Source organism: Rhipicephalus microplus, chromosome 1, assembly GCF_043290135.1.
Source record: "Rhipicephalus microplus isolate Deutch F79 chromosome 1, USDA_Rmic, whole genome shotgun sequence".
Classification (NCBI taxonomy): domain Eukaryota; kingdom Metazoa; phylum Arthropoda; class Arachnida; order Ixodida; family Ixodidae; genus Rhipicephalus; species Rhipicephalus microplus.
In genome coordinates this window covers 35,692,753-35,713,872 of record NC_134700.1, presented here as the reverse complement: position 1 = coordinate 35,713,872, position 21,120 = coordinate 35,692,753, and the positions used below count along the sequence as shown (strand labels likewise).

General features: G+C 50.0%; 1 protein-coding gene across 8 annotated transcripts in view; it reads left to right on the top strand.

The window, feature by feature from the left end:
• Nucleotides 1-21,120, top strand: part of LOC119178073 (PAT complex subunit CCDC47) — a 613,343-nt gene that overhangs the window by 151,663 nt on the left and 440,560 nt on the right. For all 8 annotated transcript variants that reach the window (XM_075894166.1, XM_075894179.1, XM_075894151.1 and 5 more), the window contains one exon: nucleotides 11,025-11,221. In XM_075894166.1, the coding sequence (XP_075750281.1) occupies nucleotides 11,025-11,221 (197 nt within the window). The remainder of the gene's footprint in view (nucleotides 1-11,024; nucleotides 11,222-21,120) is intronic.

The following is a 21,120-nucleotide window of genomic DNA, read 5'->3' as shown; positions in this document are numbered from 1 at the left end:
TTCTGGGTGTCTCGTAGTTGAGCTGTGAGGTCGGAGCTCTTGCGAACCTCTTCCCACTCTGCTTCCCTGGTAAGACTATTGTTGTGCTGTAAAAAGGGACACCGCCAGAGCATGTGCTCTAAAGTTTAAAAGGGATCTCCATAACCTGGATAATCAGGCTTGTAGGAGTCTGCGTACCTGCTGAACCTGGCTTACCAGGATAAGACTCCGTCTGCAGCATGCGAAAGGTTGAAGACTGAGGCCTGGAGAGCCTGGCATCAGGTGGGGGATATACCCTCCTGCTGAGGTTATTATATTGCTTTGTCACTTCCTTGAATGTCTGGAGTGAGTCCTTGTGGAGCCCCCGCATCTGCACCTGTGAGCACTGCTTGCACGATGTGATGGATAAGTTTGCGCGTGCAAGTGTGGGCCAGCTTGTTGGTGTTCAGAACTACTGGGGAGACCGCTGGCCTCATATAAGAAAGGAACCAAGTGATGACATGAAGGCCACCGCTCCTGCTGCAAAGCATGGAGGCCGCCTCCACTGATACTGAACTTGAGGTGAAGGCTCGGCCGCCGCCGGAGAGTATGTATAGATTGGTGGTCTGCTTTCATCCTGCAAAGCAAGAGCCTCCGCCGCCTATCTTGCCATCTGCGGCATTGAGCCCTGCCCCGAAGTGGCGTTAAGGAGGTTGCCTCTGTAATCTACCATGGGCACCGCGAACTGGTCAGATGATTTGTATTGTATGGCGTTGATGAATGTGACAGATTGCAGGTAGCCGGCAACGGTATGGAGAAGTGCGGGTCGCCCTGGCCCTTTGTCTGCCAACATTGTGGTGTAGGTACAAGTTGTGCACGATTGGTGAGACTATGAGGGCCTCCCAGGTCTGCGTATTGAGCGCACACTGCCTGTCCCTGATGGCAGTGGGATAACAGCCAGGGGCTCCAGGACCCTCCGCTCTGCAGGCGAAGAAGAGAGCCTCGTTACCTGGACCATCTGCTGTGCTTCGACAACCTCATCGAGGGTATTGCGTACTCGTAGCTGCATAAGCTTATCCGTGCAGGCTTCCATTGATGTGCCGAGCATCTTTTAGATGCGGAGCATCTTATACTCGCGCCTTGTAGTGCGCCGTCCGCGCCGTCCGCACCGCTTCTCAAACATTCGACAGCTGACGCGCGTGCATGCGCCGTCGCGCCGTCGCCCACTCTTCCACCATCTGTGCATCCCTTCCTCCTCTACACACCGCGCGCGCTTCACTCCTCCACCATCTGTGCACCCTTCCTCCTCTACACACCGCGTTCGACATCTACAATTCTCCTGATTCTCCAGTGGACGCGCATGTGGCGTCGCGCTTCGAGAACATTCAACAGCTGACAGTGCATGCGCCGTCGTGCTGTATATATACTCAAGGTCGGCGCTCGCTCGCTCAGTTGCCGCTCGTCGGTTGGTTTGTACGGCGCGTCGACGTCCAAGGTCGCGGTGAAATGAATTCCAACGAATCCACAAACACAATGATCGACGTCCCTTCGACCAGCGCCGCCCTTTCGCATACGTGTGTACGTGTTCACTCATTTAACACCCCCTCCTACAACCACGTTAACCAATTTAGCCATCGACCCAAGTAAGTCGCAATTTAACACCCCATTTCACAACCACGTTAACCAATTTAGCCATCGACCCAAGTAAGTCGCACTTTAACACCCCGTTAACCAATTATATGGTCCGCATCCTCCTCAGTGTTCCCCCGAGGGAAGCTGCGGGCAATTTTTTTGATGCTCTTATCCATCAGTGCTTCAAGCTTTGTCTTCTTGTATCCATGCCAGCGATGAGTGGCGGCCACATACGTGATATGGCTAATTAAAAATACGTGATACAAACGGAGAAGGTTCTCCTCCCCCAGCTCTCTACAGCTGTTGGAGATCCTGGTTATGATCTTCATCATGTTGTCTATTTTTCTGGCAATACAAGCAATCATTTGCTCGTTACAACCGTTCAACTCGGTCAGCATACCGAGGACGCAGATGAACTCTCGGAATGACCTGCCTGACGGTTGTGCGAATGGAAACGTCGACCTTACTGAAAGGGACCTTTCTTTGAGGGTGCGCCCCGTCATTGTAGAGGGACACAATGAGTTTGGACTTGGAGGGTGAGAGCCGTAGTCCTGCGCCCTCGAAGAATTATTCTGTGCAGCTCAATGCCTCCTGCAGGGATTTCTTGACTCTACCTTCATTGCTGCCGTGGCCCCACACCGTGATGTCATTGGCGCAGAGAGCATGATTAACACTGTCTACTTTGGAGAGACAGGGAGAAAGGCCACACATGGCGACGTTGAAAAAAAAAGCTGCATTTCGGGTTACAACTACCGGGGTGTAGGTGGCGTTGTGCTCATGAGCATTTATCGCCACCATCATCATCATCATGGTTAGAAAACGTTAGTGCCGGCGGCGACGCCTGGCGGGGAAGCCTTGGTGGCGGTGCGCAAGCAATAAGCTTGTCTCTTATGGCGTGGGGCGGTAGTGTGGACGGTTGCCTCCAGTGGTGGGTCTGCCGTGGACGGCACCGCAGGCCGTCTACGGTGGGCCCACGTGGTGAGTCAGGCGTTCGTGACACCACCTTGTTTGTCACGTTGTGCACGATTGATGTTGAGTGATGTAATACGGCTGATGATATCGTCGTTTCCAAAAGTAGTTAAATAATTGTGTGTTAGGTTTGGTCGATTTCGACCGCGTCTGCTGTCTCCGTTCACTTCAACAGTGTAGCGCTCACCACTTCGAGGCCCCACATGGTCCAGCGTGGAGTCCCTAGTAATCCAACTGCCTGTTCTGGTGGGAAATGATGGCTCCGTCAAGAGTACAAGCGCTTGATAGGCGGCCATTTGCCGGAGATCACTCCCCTTCGCTGTGGAGCACAGGTAGCCCCACTCGCATTTAGGGGTGTTAAAGTCGCCCGTGACCACAAGTGGGACACCTTAGCCATGAGGGATGCAATTGAGGTCTGTGGCCCCTGGGGAGCTATATATACTGAGAATAAAGGTTCTGGATTTGAGCTAGGCATTGGGAATTATCTCAATCAGCGAATGCTTGACCTTGCTGTGGTTCATGTGCATTAAGTGTACTAGAAGAGAACATCGCTTGGACACAAAGAGCAAATGCCCCTCCTGCAGTCACCAAAGTCCGAGTGAGACTTGTAACCCTGCAGCGAAACTGCGTTCCTAAGTTTCCTGAAGTAAAATTACGGGTGGCTTATGTTGTTGGAAACAAACCGCTGCAGGATCGCTTTTTTCAGGAGGAACTCGTGGCAAAGTTTCATTGCCAGTTTAGGAATTTGTTATCGTGACCCGCTGTGTTTGAAGCTATTGCTTGGTCTTTCATAGGGTGAACCTTATCTAAAACCCTCCGGTTCTGAATGGTGATCACTTATGAGCGCCCCGGAGAACCTGGAGTTAGAGTCTCTGAGGCTTATTCTAGTACAGGGTCGAGGTTATCGATCCTGTTTGTGAGAGCACTCACTGTTTCGATTAAGGTCATGACTGCACCTAAGTCTATTTACCGATTCATGGAGTTTGCAATCTCATATTTTCTCCCTCAACGGGAGTTACAAGGCCCTGCTTCACGGTGGATCGCATTCCCGCAGGTGTCTACGCAGGGACCTTGCTGGCGGCCGGCGGGGATGAATGCGATTTGGAAAAGGACTCAAACTGGGCCCTTAGGTGCTCCAACGCGACTCTGAGCTGCACATTTTCCCGTTCTATGTGCAAAACTCTAGGATCCCTCTGCTCTGTCGGCAAACCCTTCGTTACCTTAAGAGGCTTCTGCTTGACTCGATCACCCCAGCTGGTGTGCTTAGCCTGGGCTCCTGAGTAAGAGCGCCTGCTAAGCGAGAGCGCCCGCTGGAGTGGTAGCGTCAACTGGATCAGCTCTGATTGCTTGAATGGCGTGGCAAAACATGTGAGGGGGTGTTGACACCCCCTGTGAAGTTGTTTGCGCTGCATAGCGCACGTGTTCTTCACTGAAGCCATTTTTCGGGGTCACATGTATTGAGCTGTAGGTGGCGTTGTGTTCGGGAGTGTTGATCACCATTATCATCATCATGGTTATATTGTCAACACGAGTGGTGCGAAAAACCCTAACATCATGACATCACCTCATCTCATTGCAATGATGTCACAGACTGCCAGAATTCGTAACTTTGTAACGTAACTGTCACATGATTATATCATCACAAGACATTGTCACTTGACATAGCTTTTCGGATCGGTAGGCCAATCACGGAAGCAATGTAAAACCAAGTTATGTGTAAAAAACTTTGAATGCTTCTGATCCTGGAGGTAACGCAATACCAGGTTACACCCAGGAAGCATTAGGAGGGAGACGGGGAAGGAACAGTACATTGACTGAAAGAAAAAAAAAAAAGATGGCTTTTGCCTTCGAGTAATCTTAGGGAAATGCATAAAGGACTCTGTAAGTCTTTTGTACAGTGTCTCCACCGCACCCTATCAGGATTCGATGGTTGAGTAATTTGCACTTATTTTATTTCAAATACATCTTGTGACGACTTTTGATGGGAAAGCTTGGTATTTATCTACGTATGTATTATTACAATATTGCTATGGTATGAGCCGGGCTGTAGGATGTGCCGGGGAGATAGAAGAGGAAGACGACGTTGTCTAGTGCGGCCTGAGGACTCCATCTTTACCGCAACTGCCGAACTTCATCCTTACCCTGTAAATAAATCCACCTATCTTTTAATTCAACCGTAACAGTTTTGTGGTGGAGGAGCTGGGTAATCAACCAAGCAACATGACGCTTCAAGCACGTGATCTATGACGAAGCCGCCGCCTTGCTGGACTGCCCCCGTTATCACTGGCAGCTGAGATGTCTCACGGCGAAAAAGAAAACTGGATCCCCGCAGCTGCAGACCTTCTACCAGTCCCAGCAGCACCGCTGGTCCCTGGTTGCGTCAGGATCTGATAGTGCCTCGCACATTCGGTGGCGAATTTGGCGAGGACGTGGATCCCTGGCTCAGACACTGCAAACGGGTGAGCAAATACTACCAGTGGGACGCGGTGACCTAGCTGACCAATGTAGTATTTTTCTTAACGGAAACAGCACTCGTGTGGTGCGAGAATCACGAAGATGCCCTCACATCATAGGATCGCTTCGTTTCCGAAATAAGAGCGTGCTTCGGAGACTCTGTAGCTAAGAGAAAGCAGGCGGAACAAACGGTATTGTAGAGAGCACAGATCCCAGGAGAGACGTGCACGACCTATGTCGAGGCAATCTTGAAGCTCTGCAAGATTGTCAACCCTTCTATGTCAGAGGAAGACAAAGTTGGCCACCTGTTAAAGGGCATTGCCGAGGACGTGTATCAGTTCCTCATCAGCAAAGACAGCCTTGCTACGGTAACCGACGTCATAAGCCAGTGTCGCACATTCGAGACCCTTAAGATGCAACGTGTCAGCCCCAAGTTTGGTCGCCTACTGAATGTAACCACCGTGGCAAGTGTTGACAAATACACGCCGCTTGATCTCGCGTCGACAATACGCCAGATCTTTCGAGAAGAGCTCACTCGACACGCTCGCCCGACGCCGTACGAACCTACACCCGCACCGCCCCCCTCTCGCCCTTCTGTGTCAATTGCCGCAGCAGGCAACGATGACTGCAACTACAGGCCACCCTCACCACCGAGGTCACAGCGCAATAACTACCCGCTGTCGAGGTACGAAGAACGCTTCAGTTACCCCCATCAGCCAGCCAACACCTATTACGACCCGAACGAAGATGTACCCGTACCACCACCATGTCAGCGCAATGCCTTCCAGGAGTACAATGCATACCGCCAAGCCCCTGTGTGCTACCATTGCAGTATCGTCGGGCATATAGCTTGGTTCTGTCGTCGACAGAGAGAGCCGACATCCCGATATCGTTCCCCATCAGAGTTTCCGCCAGCGGGCACTGGTCACAACAACGGTCATTGGCCCGCCTATTCCAGGAGTACCTCACGGCGGGGAAATCACCGTGGCAGTTCTCCCGCTTCTGACCGTAGTTTGACGCTTCATCTGGCCAACTGCATCGTTCCCCTTCGCAGGAACGACGCCTGTCATCGCCGCCGCCGAGAAACTAGCCAGGGCGACCGATGGAGGTGAGGTCTCACTACAGGATTTGCCTGAGATGCCTCGGCCAGTTATAATGTCCAAGAACAAGATACATGTGGAAATAGATGGCTTCGATACAAGTGCTTTGGTGGACACTGGTGATACGATATCAGTTATGCGTCTTTCTTTCAAAAATCGCATTGGCCGCAAAGTTATGTTTTCTTGGGGTGAATCAACAAGGTTTCGTGGTGTTGGTGGGGAAGTACTTCATCCTGTCGGAGTTTGTGCCGTCAATGTCTTATTGGCAGGAAAGGTGTTCCTAACAGAGTTTCTTGTGCTGCAACATTGTACCCATGATGTGATTCTCGGTCTTGACTTTCTCCAAGGATGTGGCGCTTTCGTCGACTGCAGAAGCGATGAGCTTTCCGTCAGCGGTGACATTGTTCCTACCCTTGTCGATGAAGCGCCGGAGGCCGCGAAGGACGCTGTGATTGTTTCTGATGAGCTGACAGTGCCGCCATGGTCAATGAGGTCAGTTTCGGTGTTCGCCCCAGAATCTTCCACATCTTTTGACGCCATCGTTGAACCTGCCATCGTTCAATGCGCTAAGAAAGGAATACTCGTCCCTCGTTGTTTGGTATCTGTTGATGAAGGAGCAACCTTTCTGTGGGCACTGAATTGTTCGCCAATGCCGGTTGTGCTCTCTCGAGGAAGGAAGCTTGGCGTCTTCGATGATTCCACTGAAGGTTCTGTAGCGGTCGTTAACATCGATGAAAGCGAGAAAGGTACAGTCTCTGGCAAGCGCAGTTGCTCTTACGAGTCGCAGATCCTAGGCATGATTAGCGCCACTTTGCGGTCACACGAGCAGCAATCATTACGCCATCTGTTGAGGCGACATGCTTCTGTGTTTGACTTTTGCCAAGAGGAGAAGCCAGAGAAAGGTACAGTCTCTGGCAAGCGCAGTTGCTCTTACGAGTCGCAGATCCTAGGCATGATTAGTGCCACTTTGCGGTCACACGAGCAGCAGACGTTACGCCATCTGTTGAGGTGACATGCTTCTGTGTTTGACTTTTGCCAAGAGGAAAAGCCACTACCTTTACCATGTTCTCGCACTCACCATAGGATTGACACCAGCACTGCCCATCCGATCCGACAAAAGCCTTACCGAGTGTCGTCATCAAAACGAAAAGTTATTGCCGACCAGGTTCAGGAAATGCTGAAGAAGGGTGTTATTGAAAAGTCGTGTAGCCCGTGGGCAGCACTGGTCATCTTGGTTAAGAAGAAAGATGGTGCCTGGCGGTTCTGCGTTGATTACAGAAGACTCAACGCCGTGACCAAAAAAGATGTATATCCGCTGCCTAGGATTGACGATGTTATTGACTGCTTACACTCGGTTTCGTACTTTTCTTCAATAGACCTGATTGCTGATGATAGACCTGATTGAAGAAGTGCCGGTTTGGTGAACCACAAGCTTTAGTCCTCGGTCACCTAGTTGACAAAGATGATGTCAGGCCGGATCCCCACAAAATCGAAGCAGTCGGCACATTCAAACCACCCCAGAAACTGAAGGAACTTCGCAGCTTTTTGGGCCTATGTTCCTACTTTCGCCGCTTTGTGCCCCGATTCGCGAACGTAGTACACCCACTGACGAGCTTGTTGCGAAAAGACAGCCCATTCGAATGGACACCTGATTGTGATGCCGCATTTTCTGAACTGAAATTTCGACTAACATCTGAGCCTATTCTTTGTCATTCTGATCCTTCTGCTTCTACAGAAGTGCACAGTGATGCAAGTGGAATTGGCATCGGAGGTATGCTTGTTCAGCGCCATGATAATGCAGAGCATGTTGTTGCCTATACGAGTCGATCTCTAAGCAAGGCTGAAATGAATTATACGGTGACAGAGCAAGAATGTTTAGCGGCTGTATTCGCCATGTAGAAGTTTTTGATGTTACCTCTTCGGTTGTCCATTCACGATTGTGACAGACCATCATTCATTATGTTGGCTTGTTACCCTCCGAGACCCTTCTAGCCGCCTTGCTCGATGGGTTTTACTCCTTCAAGAATTTGACTTCAGCATTTCTTACAGAAGTGGACGACGTCATTCGGACGCTTATTTCCTTTCTCGCCTACCTATGACCACGACGGAGGACAGTGCGAATACTCTTGACATCTGTTTTGCTGCGGTCTCTCACACGTTTCTTGACGCCAATACCTTCAAACGAGAACAATTGAATGATTTATCTTTCGAACCTTTGTTCATTGACACTTGGAATCTCAAAGGCAGTGGTCGCTTTCGCATTCGTGATGAGCTGTTGTGCAAAACGAATTACTCAGCAACAGGCGCACGTTATTTACTGGTTGTACCTCAAAGTCTTCGATGCGACGTTCTCTGTACTATGCACGATGATCCAACGTCAGGACACCTTGGTTTCATTCGCACCCTGTATCGAGTGCAGGAGCGTTTTTACTGGCCCCGAATGCGAGATTTTACGAAACATTACGTCTCGAGCTGCGAGAATTGCCAGCGCCACAAATGACCTCCCAGTGCACTGCACGACCTTCTTCATCCCGTAGAACCCCCTACTACGCCTTTCGAGCAAGTGGGCATCGACCTATGGGGCCCCTTTCCGCGATCTTCAAACAACAGCCGCTGGATAATAGTGTGCGTCGACCACCTTACCAAATACACCGAAACCGCTACGATACCATCTTCTACAGCTGATGGCGTCGCTGCCTTTTTGTTACGCTCCATTGTTCTTCTCCATGGTCCACCTCAAGTAATCATCAGTGACCGTGGTCGCCAATTCATCGTGGACGCTGTGGAAGAATTGCTTCGCCTCTGCACTTCACAGTTCAGACATTCGACACCATACCATCCCCAGACGAATGGCCTTGTAGAACGTACCAATCTAACTCTTACTTACATGCTCGCAATGTACGTCGCGTCCAATCACAAAAACTGGGATAAGATCTTACCATTTATTACTTATGCATACAATACAGTGAAGCACGAGACCACAGACTTCACGCCCTTCTACCTGCTCTACGCTCGATCACCACGCAGCTCCTTTGATACAATTTCATTTAAGCTCCCATTTAAGCTCCATACCGATGAGTCCCTGGCCGAAACATTGTGCCGGCTGAAGAAGCCCGCCAAATTGCTCGCTTGCGAACACTGGCATCACAAGGTCGCTTCAAGCAACAATACGATCAACGCCATGATGCTATTTCATTCCGCAAAGGTGAATTCGTGTGGTTGTGGACCCCCCAACGAAAAGCTGGTTTATGTCAGAAGTTTTTACCACAGTACACAGGCCCCTACGTCGTTGTAGATCGCTTGAATGACTTGACGTACGTTGTGGCACGCTTGGCGACACCTTCTCGTCGGTCAAATCGAACGCAGTTGGTGCACGTGGCTCGCCTCAAGAAGTTTCATCTCTCCAGTGACATAAACTCGCCCAGCGGGCTTCGTCTGTGAACTGGGGATTGCTACAGTATGAGCCGGGCTGTAGGACGTGCCGGGGAGGTAGAAGAGGAAGACGACGTTGTCTGGTGCGGCCTGAGGGCTCCATCTTTACTGCCGAACTTCATCCTCACCCTGGAAATAAATCCACCTATCCTTTAATTCAACCATAACAGTATTTCTGTTCAGTGTACTTTCAGACGACGCTGAACAAGTCAGCAAGTAGTAACTGAAAAAATAAACTTGCTAGGTAATAACTGCGTAAGCACCTCATCTGTTGCTTTGTCTTAGTCATAACATGATTACCTGGCTGGGATTTGAGGCAATCGAGAATTCGTCACATGTGTTATGATACTCATGCATTGATTAGGCTTGTCTTTTATTTTACTGTTCTGTATCATCCTTTTCGACGCATATATATTTTCCCACTCTGGCAGCCCCGCCGCGGTGGTTTAGTGGCTAAGGTACTCGGCTGCTGTCCGCAGGTCGCGGGATCGAATCCCGGCTGCGGTGGCTGCATTTCCGATGGAGGCGGGAATGTTGTAGGCCCGTGTGCTCAGATTTGGGTGCACGTTAAAGAACCCCAGGTGGTTGAAATTTCCAGAGCCCTCGACTACGGCGTCTCATAATCACATGGTGGTTTCGGGACGTTAGACCCTACATATCAATCAATCAATCAATCAATCAATCAATCAATCAATCAATCAATCAATCAATCAATCAATCAATCAATCAATCAATGCCACTCTGGTAAAATATATATGACATGTATGTCGTCACTTCTTCTCGCATCTACAGAGCTCGGAAGTTTTCTTGTCGTACAGTCTTTGCTGTTAATTAACAGTTGGTAGCATAAACAGTTGGTAGTTGGCACTTATCTGTCTTTCTTTCCTGTTCTCATGACCCAAGCTTTGCGCCACAAATAACGTGTTCAGTAAAATAGCACCCCCCTCGCCTGGGAAAAAGTTCTATAGCAGCATCATAGCTCACATCCTGTATGTATCTATAAATCACTGACCATGCTTATTCTTTCATTATTTTTCATGGTGCTTTTTGGCCAAACATGGCTCTTGCGCCACTCAAACCAACATATAATCAACTTACCAGAATCTCGCAAGCCCTCGCTACATGCCCTCGTTTATGAGCAGACATGCCGTGACTCACGCTTTCTCTGGTTGCAAAACAAATTCCTGCTTGTGCATTAATGTGCCCTCCACATTTTCACCAGAGGAATACTCTCCTACTTTATTTCTTTGTGTAGCGAAAAATAAGGCTCGATACTTTTTGTACCTTGATCTGGTGCTTGGTGGTGTAGGTGCTTGCTTCAAGAACATGGCCTTTTGTTTGTGCTCTACATTCACACACCTCCTTCCAAAATGCTGCACTGTGCTCCCTCATGAGTTTTAAAAATCAGCCTGTTTTTTTACTTCAAACCATCATCTGGATAGGCAAAAGGGGGACACATAGTGACTACATTGTGCGCAGGGGACGATGGTCGTAAGGAACTGTCTCCGGACGAGGTTGAGGCAGGGGGCCTTGTCAAGGACTCCGAGAGTGTCTACACGCTCTGGTGCAGCGGGCGGCTGTGTGTCGAGGGCATGCTGGTGGAGCTGCGCCTGCTCAAGCGACAAGACTTGCTCAGCCTGATGGCACACATGGTGCGACCATCAGCTGACCAGCTGGTGAGCATCATTCTAGTAATGTCTTTTGTTTAACTTTTCCTGACTTTTGTAAGCAGTTACTGTAGACCAGTATGTTGTGTTTCATGAGGTTTTATACAGAGAAATGAGCACAGTTGAATCTTGTTAGGTGAAAACCTTGTGTAATGAAACAGTTCAACTGACAGCAAATGAGAACTGGTGTAATACGAGGACTTCTGTAAACTTGCAGTACAGCCTTTTGTTGTGAAGGAATTCTCCATGGTGGATCACGTCCTTATCATCTTTCAGCTATACCTATGTCACATGGGCTCGGCGATTCCAAAGTGTAATTGCTTGGGGGAAAAAGTAGTCGTTCATTGCAGATGTACGGCCGTTGATTGGTGCAATAGGGATAGAATAGTTGATGCAAGAAGAAGTTCTGTTAGGAGGCTGTAAAAGTTCGTGTCTTGATTTTGGGCGGAAAAAGAAACTGTGCAGGAGGCATAGGCGTGAGATTAGGCGGCGTGACGCGAGAGATGGTGTTTGTATTGATTGTTTTAGGGCGGTGACGCTGATTTCTCTGGAGAACTGTGAGGTTACAAAGCGGGCAGTGCGGTTACGGACTGATTCTAGTTCGTTAGCGAGATATGCCTGGGATGGATTCTGGATTCCAAATTGACGATGCGTATTCGAGCTTTGGGCGTACGTATGTTAAGTATGCTAGTTTTTTAACGTCAGGAGATGCTGATTTCAGATTATGGCGCAGAAATTCAAGCGTGCGCAGAGGGTTTGAGCAAATGGACTGCACGTGCGGTGCAAATGAAAGAGTTGGGTACATTTGCACACCAAGATACCTGTACAATGAAGCCGAATCGAGAGGAAGCGAATTGATAAAGTAGGTATGATGAACAGTGGCGCGCTTACGGGAAAATGAAAAAAAATGACATCGATTTGCATTTGGTTAGGTTTGTCCACTGCAGGACAAAGGCCTCTCCCATGTTCCGCCAGTCATCTCGGTCCTGGGCTTGCTGCTGCCATTTTATACCCGTGAACTTCTTAATCTCATCTGCCCACCTAACTTTCTGTCTCCCCTAACCCTCTTGCCTTCTCTGGGAATCCAGTAAGTTACCCTTAGTGGCCAACGGTCATTCTGCCTACACGCTACATGTCCGGCCCATGTCCATCTCCTCTTGATTTGTAATATGATATTCTTAATCCCAGTCAGCCATAGTTAAATCAAATAAGTTCACTTCAAAACTCAAATATATGTGTTGATGTTGTTTAAATATTTCAATAAATTGTTTACTTACAGTTATGAGTGCATATTTAGCGTTTAAGTTGTTGAGCAGCGAAACTAGCAGGCGATACAAGCAAAACGGCATGCTGAAGTCAAGCACGGGGTCGTTGTCGAGAGCTTGTGCAGTTCTCACATTTAAAGTGACAAAAATACTCTAATAAATAATTCACAACACTCCTATATACTGCTTTTGAAGCACACTGGTTAGATTCCTTTTTTTTAATCGTGCGTATGAGCATACTGTAAACGAGCGGGCACATTCGCGCTGTTGCCGCTTCAATGACTACAGAAATTTCAATGGAGTTGTGGGGTGCTGCATTGGCTTAATAAACTATTGACTCAATGCCCCTCAACACCACCAATGTGGCAGCTCTTGTTTGATAGTTGAGTCAATAAACCATCGGTTCAACGACCTTCTAAAGACCCGTATGGCACATGTGTTAATTGAGCATTGTTGGAACATAGCCAACCTTTCTGTGTGGTTTTTGTAAATTATAAAAAGGCATTCGATTCAGTACATGGCTCATCCAGTGTGTTCTGATCTGTGCACATCCTCTTCTGCGGGCATGACACACAAAAACTTGAATATTGTTTGATCTATCATTTCTTTTAGCTTCCTTTAGGTATGTACAGTGATTCCATTTCTGCGCCAAATGCGCCAAACTGATACAAATGAGAATGCTTGTGCAATTCTGATAGAAATCCCGAAAATCGCGCCAAAATGCGCCGAATGGCTGTCGCGGGCCTTGGTGGTGTCAGCCAGTGCCGCCACCACAACCTACAACGGGGTCTGAGGGCACCCATTCCTCCATGGCAACGATAAAACTATGAGAAGTGCAGCGGAGGACATCTAGCGGCAACATGCGCAGTACGGATTGAGTGATAGCGGAGATAGTGCTGCTGTAACTCCGGAAGGGAAGCGGGCAGTGCGCTGGTGAATCGATTGCTGCTGTCTCAGCTCGCCAGCACCAAGGACTGTTGGACGACTCTTCATTACCACTACGCGTGTGTGCCGTCAGCGGTGGGATATGATGCGATGAAGAAAGGTAAGTTTCTGTTATTGACATTTTCTCTTAAGTGTGGCGTGCGAACGTGGCGAATTTGATACTGCTTGGACCGCAGCGCGCAAAAAGTACCGTCTATTTGCACGCTAAAAACGGTAAAGCCTATTTCGCTTTCAGATCTTGATCCGGATCTTATCTGTGAAAACATGCAATTGTATGGCGCAGATTAATGGCCTAAATTGATGCTCTAGTGACTGCCGCTAATATTTTTGTGGCGGTCGTTAACCCTAAAAGGCCGGTTTCAAGGGAAAAAGAAAGGCTGCTTTCGTGGGAATGACGCATTTATGTTCTAATTGTATTCAAAAGAACTGAGCGGCAATGCGATATGCCCGATGACACGCGTAGTTGCATTCTAGGCTTGCACGACTGACTTTGAGCAGGCAGCTTGACTGACCTTGAGCAGGCAGCTTCGCAGAAAGATAAACATTTTGTAGCAAGTCTATCTATGGAGTTGTGCGTCATTGTTGCGCAGAGCAGAGATAGCGCGCGCTCATGCTGGGCTCGTGGTGACGGCAACTTTGCCCGCATGTAGCAATTGTCGCTGTAGTTTCGCCTTCTCCGCACCGTGATAATGCGCTGACAAGCTGGCCGTCTGTGCTTGATAAATGCTGTTAGATGTTGGCTGGCTGACACGTGGGGCGCCTGTACTGTTGTTACATGATAGGCTCGTGCCGGACCTAGATTTGTGCATGGTGCGAATGACAGGGCTTTAATTTTTTAAGTGAGCATTTCTTGTTTCGCCGTCGGATTTGTGTTTTAATCTTCCATATCTTCTCTCTTTTCTGCAGCTCGGACTACCAGCTTCAATGCATCGGTGCTGGAAGATGTTCACAGCAATGACAGCAAGGACAGCAATGAATTTCAAACCGTTTTCCAAAAAGAAGAGCCCCTTGTTCACATTGTACACTCGGAGTGTATTGGGCTTGTAAAAAAGCTGCTGAGCCACTTTATGAGGCATGAGGCCTACTGCAACTTGTCTGGCAGTGAGTTGAAACAACTTGATGTCGGGTCACCAGAAGGGCTGAAGCAAGTTTTGGAAATCGGATCCGACACTGAAAAAGAAATGCGTAACTGGGATCCCCAAGAAAAGAAGAGCTTCAGGACAAGTGCACGGGCATTTTACATTTCTATGCAAGACATTTAATCAAGCAGCTTCTTCTGGATAACAAACTGCAAAAATGATAACAAAACATAACAAAACATAACATGAAATGATAACAAAATGATTACAAAAATTCCAAAATGAGTTCCAAACAAGGTTTCTCAGAATATTGTGAAAACTTGTTTTGCTATGCATTTCTCGCCGTATTGGACAACCTTGAAAACTGATACCTGTTGCTCCAAACTGCTCCAAAATTGACTTTTTGGTACTCCAAAATGCTCCAAATTCTAATTTTTTGTGCTCCAAAAATTGCTCCAAATTGTGGTTCCTAAGTGGCATCACTGTATGTAAAGAAATTAGTGGTACCGATTTTAATAGTACAGTACAAGCTCATCAATTCAGCTTTGGTTAATTAGGAAAATTTGAAGATTCAGTTGTGTTGTCTGGTCCTGGTAAGCTTAGGCATTATTTACAGTCGACTCTCGTTAATTCAAACTTGAGGGGACCTCTAAATTTTGTTTGAATTATCAAGAAGTTCGAAGGATCAGAATTTCTCGGATAAATGACTTTGGGTGAGGTGACACCACACATTATGATTAGGTATTGATTTTATCACAATTAAAATTTTTCTAGTATTTTTAAACCCCAACTGCACGCAATGAACAGAAAGCAGAGATGTAAGGTCTACAAGTTTATTGGCCATTACTGCTGATCAGACCCGAAGAAGAATTGATGAATTGCCAACTGCTTCTTTTTTATGGTAAGTGCCTTCAGCACAAAACTTTTTATACCAGTTGAGAAGCGAAACTTTACACGATGAAACGGCTCGGCTGAAACTTCCATAGGTTGAAGGTGACCAGCAAAGGAGAGGCGTAGGCTTCTTCCGATGCTGGCACAGGTCACACGCTGCGACGTAGCGGTGAACGAAATGATAAAAGGCCCTTCCAGAATACCCGTCAGCGAACGTGTCATAGGTTCAGGAGACACCTAAATGTCCGGCAGTTGGGGCATTGTGAAGTTCTTGCAAGATGTTCTTGCACAGATGACGTGGGACGACGAGCAAAAGTTCCGCGCCATCGGGCTGTAAGTTGCAGCGGTACAAAACGTTGTCTTGAAGAAAAAATAGGCTCAGTGAAGGGTCTTTATGGCCGGATTGAAGACGGTCAATCATCGATAGCAGTGATGGATCTCGGCATTGTTCGTCGGCTGTTTGTAGAAAATCTGTTATGGCTAGGATGTTGGCATCAGCTTCCAACTCAGAGGAGTCGGGCGGATCAACAGGGTGTCAAATAAGCAGTTGGCATCGCTGTAAAGCTTGCTAGACTTGTACACTACAGAGAACGTGTACTCCAGCAATCGCAATGCCCATCACCCTAGTCTTCCTGTAGGATCCTCAAGGGTTGACAGCCAGCAGAGCGCATGGTGGTCTGTGATGACTGCGAACATGCGGCCATATAGGTACGGCCGAAATTTCGCAATAGTCCAGATGAGAGCCAGGCACTCTCGCTCAGTGATTGAATAGTTCCTTTCCCACTGAGAAAGTAGGTGGCTAGCATACGCTATGACACAGTTTCTGCCGTTGTGCATTTGTGCGAGTATTGCCCCTATGCCATGGCCACTTGCGTCAGTGGGAAGCTGCGTTCGAGCGGCTGGGTCAAAATGAGCCAACACAGGTGGTGATGTGAGTGCCGAAATCAACGAGGCAAAGGAATGTTCTTGGTCTTCACGCCAGGAAAAAGCCACATTCTTTTTGAGGAGATCCTTGAGGAGCAGAGCAATTTTTGCGAAGTTGCTGACAAAACGGCGGAAATATGAACAGAGTCCCAAAAAGCTGCGGACTTGTTGCGTGGAACGTGGGACCGGAAACTTGCCTACCACGCGGACTTCATCAGTGTCAGGTCGTACACCAGTAGCGTCAACAAGGTGGTCAAGTAGCTTTATCTGATGGCGCGCAAAGGTGGACTTAGACGCGTTAAGCTGGAGGCCAGCACAGCGAAAAACGTCAAGAATGGCTGACAGACGTGGAAGATGGCTTTCAAAGGTTGGTGAGAAAACGATGACATTGTCAAGATAGCACAGGCACATCGATCATTTAAAACTGCGAAGGAGGGAGTCCATCATGCGTTCAAAAGTTTCTGGCGCATTGCACAACCCAAAAGGCATGACTTTAAACTGATAAAGCCCGTCGGGTGTTATGAATGCCGTCTTCTTGCGGTTGCGGTCATCGACTGAAATTTGCCAATATCCAGATCGTAGGTCCAGGGAAGAGAAATACTTGGCACCGTGAAGGCAGTCAAGTGCATCATCAATTCGAGGTTGAGGATAGACATCCTTCTTGGTTATTCAATTGAGATGGTGATAGTCGACGCAGAATTGCCAGGTGTTGCTTGTTTTTTTAATAAGCACAACAGGTGATGCCCAAGGACTGGTTGAAGGCTCTATAACGTCTTTGTCAAGCATTTTCTCTACCTCCTTCTGGATTATTTGGTGCTCTGAATGAGACACACGGTAAGGATGCTTATGAAGGAGTCTGGCGTCGCCAGTGTCGATACGATGGGCTACGACGCTCGTGCGGCCTTAGGAACGGTCGTCGATATAAAAAATGTCGAGGTAAGAAAATAGAAGACCACGGTGCGCTTCAACTTGAGACGGCAATAGGTCGTTTGATATCATTTTGTCTGGGAAAGCTCTATTCAGTGCGGCTGCGACAGGTTTGGCTACGGTCTTGATGGCAGGAGTGAGGTATGGAATTTTGCATTGCTCCAGAGTGGAGAGCTCTGCTAAGGCAATACTTTGAGGAAAGACCTGGGTCGACACGGAGAAGTTGAGGACAGGGAGAAGCGGCTTGTTGTTGCTAATCCTCACTATAGTATGAGGAAGTATGATGTTCCGAGAAAGGGTTTGGTCTATGAGTGGAGCTGCCAAGTAGTCGCCATCAAGAACAGGTGGGAACGGCGACATAGAAAGGTACATAGCAACCTGAGGCAGTAATTGTAGATACTCTATGGACCGTAGCCATTTGCGAGTTGCAGGAGGGACAACAGAGTACTAAGGCAACTCTAGCTGTAAAGTGCCGGTTGAACAATCGAAGGCTGAATGCGCGGTCAAGAAGTCAATGCCGAGAATTACGTCGTGTGGGCAAGCGTCTAGAACAGTGAAGAGGACTGAAGTGTGAAGGCCGGCAACAGTGACGCGGGCTGTGTACATACCAAGAGCTGATGTTCGGCTGCCGTCGGCTACTTGCACAGTCGAAGACGTGGCAGGGGTACGAACTTTTTTTTTCAGGCGGAATCGAAGATGTGAACTCATAACGCATATGTGGGCACCAGTGTCTATTAGAACTGTAACGGTCAGGCGATCGATAAGAACACTAAGTAAATTTCGTCTGGAATTAGTGGTAAGTAAATGTTTTTTTGTCCAGTTGTCAATTCAGTGTGTGGAAATCGAGAGCGCCCTCCTACCTGGCGCCTCGCTCCCCAGCTGCCGCGCGCACGCCGGTGGCGTAGCTTGGGCGCCCATAAGCACCAGCATCCGCCAAAATGGCTGCCAGGGCGCCTCTTGGTCTGGGGGAGTCAAGCGTCGGCTCCATCCCGCGCTGGCATGTCCGGGCACGGTACGCTGGCGCGCTGCGCGGGCCTACGTCACAACGCAGCGCCATTTCTTTTTGGGCCGCGTGTGACATTCTCCTGTCCTTCGAGCTATGTTGCACCCGACGATTCGCTCGTCGCGGCAGATGCTCTCAGCGCTCCACGAGAGGTTGACGCGCTGCTCAGCAGGTGGCTTCCCGTTTGTGCGTTCGACTTCGGCCCTTGTGCGGGAGTCGTCACGCCCTAGACAAGCGTACTTGCTCGGTCTTGCGGAGTTCCCTATACGGCCTGCAAGCCCGGGAGTGTTGCAATGTGCTGCATCTTGGGTTAATAAACCGGTTGTTCTTGTTTTCGTGTCTCGTGCGTGGTTTCTGCGCCGTGTTGGAGAAAACGACGAACCTGGCCGCAGCGTTGTCGCACGCAGCGGCAGTCGAGGACATCGCATCCATACACGGTTGCGCTTAGTAGGTAAGCCTAGTGCAAACCTATCTCCACGCAAACCTATCTCCACATAACTGGCACCCAACTTGGTTTTGGCATGGCTTCAGAGCAGACTCCTACGAGGCGCTCGTTCCTGTTCGATCCTGTGGTGACGGACTTGATCTCGTTCGATGCGGACCGCTGCAACAGCGCGGGGTACGGCCCTCTTGGCGACCCTCTGCTTTCGTTCACAGGGAGAGATCCCTTTTTCGGGGCCCCCTACAGTGATGCGAGTCGCTTGGACGAGGACCACAGTCCTAGCCAAGCCAGTAACGGGCTGTGTCAGCTGTTCGAGACTCACGCGCTTACGGGCCCGTCCCCGGTGCAGTTTCCGCTCGCTGGCCTTTCCCCGTCAGCAGCAGGGTTGACAGCTCAAATCGCCGCACCCAGTCCTTCCTACGGGGGCACTCAGGTGTTGGTGGGAATGCGCTTACTGACCCGTCATGGTCGCGAGCGCAAAGGGTTGACGATGTCGTTCGCGAGCCTGCTCGCTTAACCGACAACCCCGCCGCGTTCACCGACGCTCGCTGGCCTGAGACTTGCGTAGGCGACGCTTTCGACGGACGTTGGCCACAGTGCTCCGTTGTCGTCCGGTTTGCCACTCCTGTGAGGCCTCAAGCACCAGTCGGAGCGCAATTCCTACCCTCCTTCATGCCGTGTACCGGCCCTTTTTGGTCAGACGCGCATGTTGGCGAACAGGCGCGCGCACGTGTTATGGCCGCGCCCGCCTCGGTGCAATCACCGCTGCACCCGACTGCCGCGCAGCTCCTAAACGTTCTGTTAGAAGCGGTGCGTTCGCACCCTTGTGCTTTAAAGGGAGACCCAGAGTCCCCTCAGCCAAGCGTTCCGAGTAGCTGAAGGGTACCTCTGCCTTAGTACAGCGGTTATTCGGACTGCATCAGTGCCACAGAGTACCTCGAGGCGCTGCACCACTATCAGCAGGCTACGCGGCTGAGCGACAGCTGTATGCTAGGCTCTGTATTGCCCGTGTCGCTGACAGCCCAAGTGGCGAAGTGGTGCCGGCCCGTCGGCCACCAAGCTCGCTTGATGGAGGAGTTTAGGGCGCTCTTCCGTAGCGAATTCCTTCCTCCTGAATACGAGCGCCGCACGCGTCGCGAGTTAGAGCTTTGCGCACAGCATCCCGACCAATCTCTTCTCGAGTACGTTCGGGCTTCGCAAGAGCTCTACCTCCTTGCCGATCCTACGGGATCAGACACTGAGAAGATGAAGCGAGCCATATGTCAGGCTCATCCAACCTTCGCCGCTTACGTTCGGAGTGGCCGTTACCATGACCTGAACGAGCTGGCGTCCGATGTGAAGCGTATTCAGGGCGACATTTTGGCGGGGCGAGCCTATTTCTCGCCGCCACCGCTGTCCGCGTGTCTCGAGCCTTGTTGCGCATGGGCTGGTCGTGACTCGTCACACTGGGGTTCCTCAAACCATGAAGCGGCCTCTGCCACGAGAGACCGAGACGTGCTCGACGTGTCGGACCGCGCTCTGGACCCGTACTCGTATGCCCGGGCGGCCACTGTTGCCCGGCAGCGTGAACAAGAATGGAAACCCCGTGCTCCAGTGCACGAGGGGATATCCGATTGTGAAGCCCCACTGCGGCTAGCGAACGGACACCTCGTAGCTCTAAAGGATCGCCGAAATCCCCCTGTGTTGGAAGAAAAGGCGTCTGCTTTCGTTGCCGTGAGCGTGGTCACACCGCGTGTGAGTGCAACGCGCCCCAACCGACTCAAGGGCCTGCTCGCCCGTCAGGAAACGGGGTGAGCCGTTGGTGAGCTCCCCCTTGCCAGCGGCTGCAGCAGTAAGTGAGCACGGGAGTGTAACACAACCTCTGGCACCGATGGCGTGTCCCGCTGGACATGGCAATTCAGCCACATTGGCGCCATTTATCGCCCTTACGATCGCTGGTCGAGAGTTTGCAGCGTTGCTGAATAGCGGGGCTTCGATCTCCCTGTTCGGCGAAGAGGTTAGGGCTCATTTGCGCGACCACTCTATCCGCATTCGAGCTTGCGACACTGCTTTCCACTTCGTCAGCGGTACTGCCACCTCGTGCGGCGCTGCGCGGTTGGTTGTGCGTTGGGAGAATCGCGCACGCCGACAGCGCTTTGTGCATCTCCCTGGTCTTTCCGTGCCTCTGATTCTCGGTCGCAACTTTCTCGCGCGTACAGGTATCGTGATTGATGTCGCAAGCGGAGCCTACAGAGACGGCCCTTCCGGCGCCCTAGGGCTTTTCGCTGCACCTCCAGTGGTCTCGGCTGCCAGTAAGTCACCGGACGTCATGAGGAAGAAGGAGGAAAGGAGACAAAGTGTCGCCCCCGTGGCCCGCGTCTCCTCCTCCGATGCCAAGACTGGTCCTATGGCCGGCGTGGCGGAAAACGGTCCGTGCGCACAGCTTTCCCTCG